The sequence below is a fragment of the Coregonus clupeaformis genome, chromosome 6 (genome assembly GCF_020615455.1).
Source record: "Coregonus clupeaformis isolate EN_2021a chromosome 6, ASM2061545v1, whole genome shotgun sequence".
NCBI lineage: Eukaryota > Metazoa > Chordata > Actinopteri > Salmoniformes > Salmonidae > Coregonus > Coregonus clupeaformis.
In genome coordinates this window covers 15,915,281-15,928,778 of record NC_059197.1, presented here as the reverse complement: position 1 = coordinate 15,928,778, position 13,498 = coordinate 15,915,281, and the positions used below count along the sequence as shown (strand labels likewise).

At 44.5% G+C, this 13,498-nt stretch overlaps 1 protein-coding gene across 1 annotated transcript in view; it reads left to right on the top strand.

Moving 5' to 3' along the window:
* Positions 1 to 13,093, top strand: part of LOC121567747 (CUE domain-containing protein 1-like) — a 52,191-nt gene extending 39,098 nt beyond the window's left edge. The window contains exons 8-11 of the mRNA XM_041877991.2: positions 11,659 to 11,748; positions 11,930 to 12,023; positions 12,202 to 12,324; positions 12,492 to 13,093. Of these exons, the coding sequence (XP_041733925.1) occupies positions 11,659 to 11,748; positions 11,930 to 12,023; positions 12,202 to 12,324; position 12,492 (308 nt within the window). The 3' untranslated portion in view covers positions 12,493 to 13,093. The remainder of the gene's footprint in view (positions 1 to 11,658; positions 11,749 to 11,929; positions 12,024 to 12,201; positions 12,325 to 12,491) is intronic.
* Positions 13,094 to 13,498: the final 405 nt, after the last annotated feature.

Below are 13,498 nucleotides of genomic sequence, written 5' to 3'. Positions count from 1 at the left end.
ATTTATTTAGAATTCAAGGCACACTTAACCAGCATGGCTACCACAGCATTCTGCAGAGATACGCCATCCCGAGTGGCGCAGCAGTCTAAGGCACTGCATCTCAGTGCTTGAGGCGTCACTACAGACCCCCTGGTTCGATTCCAGGCTGTATCACAACCGGCCGTGATTGGGTGTCCCAAAGGGCAGCGCACAATTGGTCCAGCGTCGTCCGAGTTTGGCCGGTGTAGGCCATCATTGTAAATAAGATTTGTTCTTAACTGACTTGCCTAGTTAAATAAAGGTTAAATAAAAAATTATATTTAAAAAATCTGTTTTGTGCCTAGTGGGGCTATCATTTGTTTCTCAACAGGACAATGACCCAACACACTTCCAGGCTTGTAAGGGCTATATGACCAAGAAGGATAGTGATGGGGTGCAGCATCAGATGACCTGGCCTCCACAATCCCCCGACCTCAACCCAATTGAGATGGTTTGGGATGAGTTGGACCGCAGAGTGAAGGAAAAGCAGCCAACAAGTGCTCAGCATATGTGGGAACTCCTTCAAGACTGTTGGAAAAGCATTCCTCATGAAGCTGGTTGAGAGAATGCCAAGAGTGTGCAAAGCTGTCATCAAGGCAAAGGGTGGCTACTTTGAAGAATCTCAAATATAAAATATATTTTTATTTGTTTAACACTTTTTTTGTTACTACATATGTGTTATTTCATAGTTTTGATGTCTTCACTATTATTCTACAATGTAGAAAATAGTAAAAATAAAGAAAAACCCTGGAATGAGTAGGTGTGTCCAAACTTTTGACTGGTACTGTATGTGTGTGTTCATTCTTCTTCAAACACTAATATCAATGACTTGGGGTTTGTTTTGATAACATCACTTTATCACATCCAATATCTAGCCACCGATCTTTATCGCTTGCTACCACTGGGTATGGTGAAAGCTTCTCCAAGTAGTTGTTGACACCATAAGTAGCTTTCTCTGGACTGATTAATTTAGTATTTTATTAAGATCCCCAATTAGCCGCTGCCAGGAAAAAAAAACGCAACAAATAAAATACATAATATACAGGACATAACACTACATAATTTTGTTATTTTATTTATTTTTTACTTTGTTTATTTAGTAAATATTTTCTTAACTCTTATTTTTCTTAAAACTGCATTGTTGGTTAAGGGCTTGTAAGTAAGCATTTCACGGTAAGGTCTACACCTGTTGTATTCAGCGCATGTGACAAATACATTTTGATTTGATAATACAAATGTCTGTCTCTTCACAGACCCGTCGTCCCGTAAGGTTTTCTTTTATCTGTTTTTATTTTTTATTTTTTATTGCTAACTTGCATTACCTGGGGTGGCAGAGGGTTCCATGTAGTCATGGCTCTATTTAATACTGTGCATTTACCAGCCTCTGTTCTGGGACCTGGGGACTGTGAAGAGATCTCTTGCTGCATGTTTTGTGTGGTACCGATGAGTGTCCGAACTGTGTGCCAACTGCTTGAACAGACAGTTTGTTACCTTTAACCCATTAACACCTCGCACAAAGACCAATAGTGATGCAGTCAATCTCTCCTCAACTTTGAACCAGTTCGCCCTCCATGTACATCTAAATGCAATACGTACTGCTCTGTTCTGGACCAACTGCAATTTTCCTATATCCTTCTTTGTCGCACATGACCACACAACTGGGCAGTAGTCCAGGTTGATTTAGATGAAAGCAGAGCAACACCTTATCATGGACAGACCTCTTCCCATTTTAGAAACCATTGAGTCTATATGTTTTGACCATGACAACTTGCTATCTAGGGTTACACCGAGCAGTTTAGTCTCCTCAACTTGCTCAATCGCCACATTATTCAGTAATAACTCTAGATGAGGTTTAGGGTTGAGTGGGTGATTTGGCCCAAAGACTATGCTTTTAGTTTGTGCTGCCCAAAAATAGCAATTCTCAATGACCTTTGCCTCCCTTCAGGCCTGACTGCACACACCGTCTTCTAGGCTTAAATTGAAGATGTGCCAAACTCTTTCACACCAATTTTGCGGAACTCAAAACTACAGCGATTGTCTTTCATTATTTGGTCCGTTATGAATATTAGGGTTCAGCGTTTGTTGTTTGTATGTCATGCCTAGGGCTGTGGCGGTCATGACATTTTGTCAGCCGGTGATTGTCAAGCAAATAACTGCCAGTCTCACGGTAATTGACCATTAATTAACATAAACACATGTATTTATTTTAGACAGGTCTAAAGAAACATGATATGAAGAAAATGTAGCCTATTTCAGAAGAACAGAATAGCATACTCTGAGTTGTCCTTATGTTAGGCCCTTATCTGGCTATGCCAAATGGCTGTGGGCTACACCAGTTAATTTAGCAGATAAGAATTATGTGGCATTATTTTCTAGTATGAAGAATTCAATTGAACAAAGCTGAATGAAAAAGAGGATATTTTCTCCAAACGATTTCAAAGTGCGGCTATTCTGTGTTGAGCGGTTAACAAAGAAACTGGTCCTTCCTATATGCTTAATTTAGAGTTATTTATGCAACTTTAGTTGTGATACAAGCGTTGGGCTATATGTTTAGATTTTTAATACATTCTAAGGCTGCATGATGGTACTGATGATTTGAAAAAAGTTGCATGAAAGGCATGAGCTCTGATTTGTTTGTTGTGCAGGCTGCACACACTTCATCAGTCTCTCATTCACAGTTTGACAAGCTCTTGATAATATTCTCACCAAGCCTTGTATTTCCCAGCGGCATCCCCCTTGTGTGGCCGTTGTGCCCTTGGGCTGAATATAATAATTATAATTCCCTTCTCCCAGCTGCCGTGCTCCAAAGCACCTCTCACTCACATGGCTCTCTCCGATATCTCAATTCTTATTTGCCAATGCCCGTCACGTGATCGGGTCCTTCTCACAGGCAGTTCAGTTAAGAAGTAGGCTACAAGTGACAGACACATCGGGGCGCAACTGCGCGCATCCCTCTTATCGAATTCCGAGGCGCATCTTGAAGATGTTAGAACTGTCTACATTTAGCTTACTTTTCGTCAGCCAACAAGATGAGGAACGAACAGCAAAACCACTAGCGTGTCAATCTACTATCCCCCATAGTACAAAAGTTGACCTATTCTATTGGTCAACTTGTCCTTCTGTGCAATAAATAAATATTCCAAACAAACTGGGACAGTTGTGGGATGCGATAGATCCCAAATTAATACAACCACTCGCATCAAAAAAAAACTTTTAAAAGCAATGAGGCTGATGCAACAGATCAGAACGTTTAGCTTAAAATGTTGATAAACTATTAGGCTATTTCTTCACATTATAAGCGCAGAAATGCACACACTGCCTGCAGTAGGCTATAAGTGCGAATGTTCCAAAATGCAATCAATTAGCGGGAGAACACTGTTCTCGAATGTCACCGGCAAATGCAATTATGCATGTAATGCTTTATTAAAAAGCTTCCCCAAACATGAAACTCACACGCAGCCTATGTATGCCATTTAGGCTCTACACCGGTTATAAAGCGGTTTAATGTACTTAATTTTAAGAAGTTATTTGGCCGCTTTAGTTGTGATACAAACCTTATGAAACCATATAGGCCTATGGGCTAGGCTACATGAGGTGTGCGACTATGATTTAGAAAAGTCACACAAAAAAGACATGGGCTGTTTCTTGCCTTAATGCACAAGCTGGGCATCATTTCACAAGTGATAATACATAATTCACAAGTGATAGGCTAATATTGTCACCCATCAGACTATTCTTAATTTTTTATGTAGTCTTTACAGATACTAAATAATATATGTATATATATATTTTGATTTAGAATGGACGATGATCATCCACCTGATACATGTCCCGTGGTGCATGCGAAAACAAATACATGTCCCGTGGTTAATTTTCATGCCAGCCAGGTAGGCTATACTCCTGTTGTAAAGCGAAGCGATGTGCTTAATATTAGAAAAGTTGATAAATAAATATAGTAGGCCTAGCCTATAGAAAGCTGATGGGATCCTCCTCTTTTTAATAGAGGCCATCACTCTGTTTTCTCACGCAATTGCATAGCCTATAGAAATGTTGCAGTGGTCTAAGGCACTGCATCGCAGTGCTAGCTGTGCCACTAGAGATCCTGGTTCGAATCCAGGCTCTGTCGTAGCCGGCCGCGACCGGGAGACCCATGGTGCGGCGCACAATTGGCCCAGCGTCGTCCAGGGTAGGGGAGGGAATGGCCGGCAGGGGATGTAGCTCAGTTGGTAGAGCATGGCGTTTGCAACGCCAGGGTTGTGGGTTCGATAAAATAATGTATGCGCTAACTGTAAGTCGCTCTGGATAAGAGCGTCTGCTAAATGACTTAAATGTAAAATGTATGAGCTCATGGGCACTCATGAAGTGTTTGATTAGATTTTCAATTACATTTGCATTGATGTCAGAGTGATTTATAGGGACATTAGAGGGCTGAGTACTAGGCAGTTAGCAAGTTTGGTAGACTACTAATGACCATCAGCAGCATCAGAGCTTGAAGAAGCCTAATTACCGTAACTAAGCAGTCACGTGGAATTTGACTGACGTCATGACTTGTGACCGCCGGTGTGGCGGTAATACGGTCACCTGTCACGGTCGTCAATGAGCGAAGGAGACCAAAACGCAGCGCGTTGAACGAACATGACTTTAATAGAGAAAAGTACACGAACGACAAAAACAATAAACCAAGACGACTAGTGAAGTCCACAGTTACAAATACTGTACAGGAACAAAAACCCACAAAACCCAGGTGAAACCACACAGTTTAAATATGGCTCCCAATCAGAGATAACGAGCCGACAGCTGACACTCGTTACCTCCGATTGGGAGTCATATGACTAATCAACAACAAAACCAAACATAGAAATGAACAACTAGATCCAACATAGAAATGCACCCAAACAAAGAAAATGAACAACCCTGGCTCAAATCAAAGTCCATGGAGCCAGAGTGTCACAGTACCCCCCCCCTAAAGGTGCGAACTCCGGGCGCACCAGCATACAGTCTAGGGGAGGGTCTGGGTGGGCGTCCGTCCATGGTGGCGGCTCTGGCCCAGGTCGTGGTCCCCACCCCACCTTAGTCACTATCCGCTTCCGTAGCCCCCTCCACATGACCACCCCCCAACTAAACCCCACTGGATTAAGGGGCGGCACCGGACTAAGGGGCGGCACCGGACTAAGGGGCAGCACCGGACTAAGGGGCAGCACCGGACTAAGGGACAGTACCTGACTAACTGGCTCTGGCGGATCCTGGCTGGACGGCTCTGGCGGATCCTGGCTGGCGGAAGGCTCTGGCTGATCCTGGCTGGCGGAAGGCTCTGGCTGATCCTGTCTGGCAGAAGGCTCTGGCTGATCCTGTCTGGCAGAAGGCTCTGGCTGATCCTGTCTGGCGGAAGGCTCTGGCTGATCCTGTCTGGCGGAAGGCTCTGGCTGATCCTGTCTGGCGGAAGGCTCTGGCTGATCCTGTCTGGCGGAAGGCTCTGGCTGATCCTGTCTGGCGGAAGGCTCTGGCTGATCCTGTCTGGCGGAAGGCTCTGGCTGATCCTGTCTGGCGGAAGGCTCTGGCTGCTCCTGTCTGGCGGAGAGCTCTAGCGGCTCCGGTCTGGCGGACGGCTCTGAAGGCTCATGGCAGACGGGCGGCTTTACAGGCTCAGTACAGACGGGCAGTTCCTGCGGCGCTTGGCAGACGGACAGTTCAGACGGCGTTGGGCAGACGGGCAGTTCAGACGGCGTTGGGCAGACGGACAGTTCAGGCCCCGTTGGGCAGACGGCAGACTCTGGCCGTCTGAGGCGCATCGTAGGCCTGGTGCGTGGTGCCGGAACAGGAGGTACCGGGCTGAGGACACGCATCCCAGGGCTAGTGCGGGGAGAAGCAACAGGGCATGCTGGACCCTGGGGACGCACCGTAGGCCTGATGCGTGGTGCCGGAACTGGAGGTACCGGGCTGAGGACACGCATCTCAGGGCTAGTGCGGAGAGCAACAACAGGACGCACAGGACTCTGGGGACACACAGGAGGCTTGGTGCGTGGTGTATGCACTGGTGGTAAAGGGCTGGAGCGAGGAGGTGGTACCGGAAATACCGGACCGTGCAGGCGTACTGGCTCCCTTGAGCACTGAGCCTGCCCAACCTTCCCTGGGTTGATGCTCCCCGTCGCCCGACCAGTACGGGGAGGTGTAATAACCCGCACCGGCCTATGTGGGCGAACCGGGAACACCATGCGCAAGGCTGGTGCCATGTACGCCGGCCCGAGGAGACGCACTGGTGACCAGCTGCGTGGGACCGGCTTCATGACATCCGGCTCAACACTCAATCTAGCCCGGCCGATACGTGGAGCTGGACTGTACCGAACCGGGCTATGCCTGCGTACAGGAGACACCATGCGCTCAACTGCGTAACACGGTGTCTGCCCGTACTCTCGCTCTCCACGGTCAGTCCAGGGAGTAGGCGCAGGTCTCCTACCTGACTTCGCCACACTCCCTCTTAGCCCCCCCCCAAGAAATTCTTGGGTAGTACCCACAGGCTTCCAGTCTTGCCTCCGTGCTGCCTCCTCATATCGCCGCCTCTCGGCTTTAGCTGCCTCCAGCTCTTCACGAGGACGGCGATATTCTCCCGGTTGTGCCCAAGGCCCCTTACCATCCAGAATCTCCTCCCATGTCCATGAATCCTTTATGGGTGGATATAAATCCTGTGTAGGTGGATCCTGTTGCCGCTTGACACGCCGCTTGGTCCTTTTATGGTGGGTTTTTCTGTCACGGTCGTCAATGAGCGAAGGAGACCAAAACGCAGCGCGTTGAACGAACATGACTTTAATAGAGAAAAGTACACGAACGACAAAAACAATAAACCAAGACGACTAGTGAAGTCCACAGTTACAAATACTGTACAGGAACAAAACCCCACAAAACCCAGGTGAAACCACACAGTTTAAATATGGCTCCCAATCAGAGATAACGAGCCGACAGCTGACACTCGTTACCTCCGATTGGGAGTCATATGACTAATCAACAACAAAACCAAACATAGAAATGAACAACTAGATCCAACATAGAAATGCACCCAAACAAAGAAAATGAACAACCCTGGCTCAAATCAAAGTCCATGGAGCCAGAGTGTCACATCACCGTTACAGCCCTAGTTATGCTTAAATTTGCAAATCTTGTCAACAAAAAAGTTCTTAAAGTGGTTGGCAATATCAAAGGGTTTTGATATGAACAAGCCATCTGATTCAATTAAGGATGGAGCGGAGTTTGCTTTTTTGCCTAGAATTTCATTTAAGGTACTCCAGAGCTTTTTACTATCATTCTTTATATAATTTATCCTTAAAAAAAAAAACATATATATATACAGTGGGGAGAACAAGTATTTGGGAGAAGGTCATGTGGTCTGATGAGACAAAAATAGAGATTTTTGTTCTAAACTCCACTCGCCGTGTTTGGAGGAAGAAGGAGGATGAGTACAACCCCAAGAACACCATCCCAACCGTGAAGCATGGAGGTGGAAACATCATTCTTTGGGGATGCTTTTCTGCAAAGGGGACAGGACGACTGCACCGTATTGAGGGGAGGATGGATGGGGCCATGTATCGTGAGATCTTGGCCAACAACCTCCTTCCCTCAGTAAGAGCATTGAAGATGGGTCGTGGTTGGGTCTTCCAGCATGACAACGACCCGAAACACACAGCCAGGGCAACTAAGGAGTGGCTCCGTAAGAAGCATCTCAAGGTCCTGGAGTGGCCTAGCCAGTCTCCAGACCTGAACCCAATAGAAAATCTTTGGAGGGAGCTGAAAGTCCGTATTGCCCAGCGACAGCCCGAAACCTGAAGGATCTGGAGAAGGTCTGTATGGAAGAGTGGGCCAAAATCCCTGCTGCAGTGTGTGTAAACCTGGTCAAGACCTACAGGAAACGTATGATCTCTGTAATTGCAAACAAAGGTTTCTGTACCAAATATTAAGTTCTGCTTTTCTGATGTATCAAATACTTATGTCATGCAATAAAATGCAAATTAATTACTTAAAAATCATACAATGTGATTTTATGGATTTTTGTTTTAGATTCCATCTCTCACAGTTGAAGTGTACCTATGATAAAAATTACAGACCTCTACATGCTTTGTAAGTAGGAAAACCTGCAAAATCGGCAGTGTATCAAATACTTGTTCTCCCCACTGTATATATACACTACCAGTCAAAAGTTTGGACACACATACTCACTCAAGGGTTTTTCTTTATTTTTACAATTTTTTACATTATAGAATAATAGTGAAGACATCAAAACTATGAAATAACACAAATGGAATCATGTAAGTAACCCAAAAAGTGTTAAACAAATCAAAATATATTTTATATTTGAGATTCTTCAAATAGCCACCTTTTTCTTTGATGACAGCTTTGCACACTCTTGGCATTCTCTCAACCAGCTTTACCTGGAATGCTTTTCCAACATTCTTGAAGGAGTTCCCACATATGCTGAGCACTTGTTGGCTGCTTTTCCTTCACTCTGCGGTCCGACTCATCCCAAACCATCTCAATTGGGTTGAGGTCAGGGGGGTTGTGGAGGCTAGGTCATCTGATGCAGGACTCCATCACTCTCCTTCTTGGTAAAATAGCCCTTACACAGCCTGGAGGTGTGTTGGGTCATTGTCCTGTTGAAAAACAAATGATAGTCCCATTAAGCCCAAGCCAGATGGGATGGCGTATCGCTGCAGAATGCTGTGGTAGCCATGCTGGTTAAGTGTGCCTTGAATTCTAAATAAATCATAGACAGTGTCACCAGCAAAGCACCCCCACACCATAACCCCTCCTCCTCCATGCTTTACGGTGGGAACTACACATGCGGAGATCATCCGTTCACCCACACTGCGTCTCACAAAGACACGGTGGTTGGAAGTAAAAATCTCCAATTTGGACTCCAGACCAAAGGACAAATTTCCACTGGTCTAATGTCCATTGCTCGTGTTTCTTGGCCCAAGCAGGTCTCTTCTTCTTATTGGTGTCCTTTAGTAGTGGTTTCTTTGCAGCAATTCGACCATGAAGGCCTGATTCACACTCTGAACAGTTGATGTTGAGATGTGTCTGTTACTTGAACTCTGTGAAGCATTTATTTGGGCTGCAATTTCTGAGGCTGGTAACTCTAATGAACTTATCCTTGGCAGCAGAGGTAACTCTGGGTCTTTCATTCCTGTGGTGGTCCTCATGAGAGCCAGTTTCCTCATAGTGCTTGATGGTTTTTGCGACTGCACTAGAAGAAACATTCAAAGTTCTTGAAATGTTCCATATTGACTAACCTTCGTGTCTTAAAGTAATGATGGACTGTTTTCTCTTTGCATATTTGAGCTGTTCTTGCCATAATATGGACTTGGTCTTTTACCAAATAGGGCTATCTTCTGTATACCCACCCCTACCTTGTCACAACACAACTGATTGGCTCAAACGCATTAAAAAAGGAAAGAAATTCCACAAATTAACTTTTAAGAAGGCACACCTGTTAATTGAAATGCATTCCAGGTGACTACCTCATTGAAGCTGGTTGAGAGAATGCCAAGAGTGTACAAAGCTGTCATAAAGGCAAAGGGTGGCTATTTGAAGAATCTCAAATATAAAATATATTTTTATTTGTTCAACACTTTTGGTTGCTACATGATTCCATATGTGTTATTTCATCGTTTTGATGTCTTCACTATTAATCTACAATGTAAATAATAGTACAAATAAAGAAAAACCCTTGCATGAGTAGGTGTGTCCAAACGTTTGACTGGTAAAGTGTGCATATATATATTGTTTTTTTTGGGGGGGTAGATCACCTTTAATATTGCAGATAGATTGTAGCTTCCATCAATGTAATTGTCTGCACCATTTCCAATCCCCCATATATATATTTTTTTAAATATATACACTGCATTTGGAAAGTATTCAGACCCCTTGACTCTTTCCACATTTTAAGTTACAGCCTTATTCTAAAATTGATTAAATAAATAAATAAATCCTCATCAATCTACACACAATACCCCATAATGACAAAGCGAAAACAGGTTTTTAGAAATGTTTGCAAATGTATTAAAAATAAAAAACAGATACCTTATTTACATAAGTATTCAGATCCTTTGCTATGAGACTCGAAATTGAGCTCAGGTGCATCCTGTTTCCATTGATCATCCTTGAGATGTTTCTACTTCATTGGAGTCCACCTGAGGAAAATTCAAATGATTGGACATGATTTGGAAAGGCACACACCTGTCTATATAAGGTCGCACAGTTGACAGTGCATGTCAGAGCAAACACCAAGCCATGAGGTCAAAGGAATTGTCCGTAGAGCTCCGAGACAGGATTGTGTCGAGGCACAGATCTGGGGAAGGGTACCAAAACATTTCTGCATTATTGAAAGTCCCCAAGAACACTGGCCTCCATCATTCTTAAATGAAAGAAGTTTGGAACCACCAAGACTCTTCCTAGAGCTGGCCGCCCGGCCAAACTGAGCAATCGGGGGAGAAGGTCCTTGGTCAGGGAGGTGACCAAGAACCCGATGGTCACTCTGACAGAGCTCCAGAGTTTCTCTGTGGAGATGGGAGAACCTTCCAGAAGGACAACCATCTCTGCAGCACTCCACCAATCAGGCCTTTATAGTAGAGTGGCCAGTCGGAAGCCACTCCTCAGTAAAAGGCATATGACGGCACGCTTGGAGTTTGCCAAAAGTCACCTAAAGACTCTCAGACCATGAGAAACAAGATTATCTGGTCTGATGAAGCCAAGATTGAACTCTTTGGCCTGAATGCCAAGCATCATGTCTGGAGGAAACCTGTCACCATCCCTACGGTGAAGCATGGTGGTGGCAGCATCATGCTGTGGGGATGTTTTTCAGCGGCAGGGCTGGGAGACTAGTCAGGATCGAGGCAAAGATGAACGGAACAAAGTACAGAGAGATCCTTAATGAAAACCTGCTCCAGAGCGCTCAGGACCTCAGACTGGGGCAAAGTTTAACTTTCCAACAGGACAACAACCCTAAGCACACAGCCAAGACAACGCAGGAGTTGTTTTGGGACAAGTCTCTGAATGTCGTTGAGTGGCCCAGCCAGAGCCCGGACTTGAACCCGATCTAACATCTCTGGAGATACCTGAAAATCTCTGTGCAGCAACACTCCCCATCCAACCTGACAGAGCTTGAGTGGATCTGCAGAGAAGAATGGGAGAAACTCCCGAAATACAGGTGTGCCAAGCTTGTAGCGTCATACCCAAGAAGACTCGAGGCTGTAAACGCTGCCAAAGGTGCTTCAACAAAGCATTTTATAAATGAGCAAAAATGTATAACCTGTTTTTGCTTTGTCATTATGGGGTATTGTGTGTAGATTGAGGGGGAAAAAACAATTTAATCAATTTTAGAATAAGGCTGTAACCTAACAAAATGTGGAAGAAGTCAAGGGGTCTGAATACTTTCAGAAGGCACTGTATATTTATATAATTTATCTTTGTTCCATAGTAAATAAAAATGTTTCTGACCGTTTGAGCAAAGCTGTAAAATCAGAAATGGTTGAAGTAGATTGTTGTTTCATTAATATATGTGCATGTGTGTTGCTGCGTTAGTGTTTTCTTGTGTGGTTGTGTGTGAATAATATACTTATGTTAGTCTTTTACAACTCCTTTCTTTGTTTCCAGGAGAGCACTGTGCATCAGGGTCGATGGAGGCGTGTACTGCTGTGTCAGATGACGCCATGTTCAGAGACAAACTCAAACACATGGGCAAATGTAAGGCATCCTCTACCGGCAGGCCACTCAATACACATTATTACCATCCCCTGTGTCTCTTTGTCAACGGCCAGTTAACTAACTCAATCACGAGGACAGCACACTTATGCAAACCCTTTTTACAATCCTTTGTTCCGGTAATTTATTTTGTGATGATACTGTTGTCTTCTCTCCCACCTAGCAACAAGAAAGAAGCTGTTTGAAATTGCCAGATCATTCTCTGACAAGACTAGGAGAAGAAAGTTTAAAAAAAGAACGCTCCTGAAGCACCAGTCGTATCCTTCATTGCCAGTCGATTCTAATTTCAAATCGGAAACATTGGATGGGTTCCGTTTTTGTAGTGATGGCTTTTTATAGAACTCAATGTTCAAGTACCACATACTGTATAAAACAGATGTATATGTATCAATATGCAGGCCTTTAGGTGTTTCCCTTGACCATATCCCCTCTAAGACTGGGCACAGCTAACTCCACAGCCAACCTCCTGGAGGATGTGGAGGGAAGCCCAGAAGATGGCCAGCCCAGAAGATCAGACACTCAGGAAGACGATGTGCCACTCAAGGAGCCGTTGTCATGGTGAAAACCTGTGTTCTTCCCTGTTGTGAATTGTATCACTTTACTCTGTGTAACTACTATAACTGCTCAAATCAAACATTATTAGGGGGGGTGTTGACTTAAATCCTTTGTTTATAGATGGGCCTGCTGGCTGTAATCTGACAAACATGTCACCTCCTCCATTTCAGATCCTCCAAGGCTGCACCACATCAGGGTTTCCATGGTGACAGCAGAATGACCCATGGCTGGTGACCACGCAATACTTTGGTTCCTCCCTCCCCTAACACAGACCAGCCAATCCCAGGCCCAGAAGTGACCTGGGACCACCCCCTCGCCCATGAGGAGAGGAAGCAGACTGCTACCACCTCTCCTTAACTCTGACTGTTCATAACCACATTGGATGACATAAGTGTATCATAACTCTTCATTAATATATGATTTCATATGTAAAGGGAATATGCATTAGTCTTTTGACAGTTAATTTTTTTGTATCAGCTCCCTTTAATCCCCATTGCAGAATGCATGGCAGCCTTGGTGGTGATGATCTTAACATATGGACTCATCTAGTGTTACCAGTTTAATCTCTTTTATATGGCTGGGGTAGGTCACTCCAGAGCCAAAGTGTGCACAAGCACCTCTGAAATGTCCACTCCCAGTACCCATGTGTTGCTATGCCCATTTGGTCACAGTTTTAAACAGACAGTAACCAGTGATGATGTGGCAAGTTTTTATACACTGCTCAAAAAAATAAAGGGAACACTAAAATAACACATCCTAGATCTGAATGAATGAAATAATCTTATTAAATACTTTTTTTCTTTACATAGTTGAATGTGCTGACAACAAAATCACACAAAAATTATCAATGGAAATCAAATTTATCAACCCATGGAGGTCTGGATTTGGAGTCACCCTCAAAATTAAAGTGGAAAACCACACTACAGGCTGATCCAACTTTGATGTAATGTCCTTAAAACAAGTCAAAATGAGGCTCAGTAGTGTGTGTGGCCTCCACATGCCTGTATGACCTCCCTACAACGCCTGGGCATGCTCCTGATGAGGTGGCAGATGGTCTCCTGAGGGATCTCCTCCCAGACCTGGACTAAAGCATCCGCCAACTCCTGGACAGTCTGTGGTGCAACGTGGCGTTGGTGGATGGAGCGAGACATGATGTCCCAGATGTGCTCAATTGGAT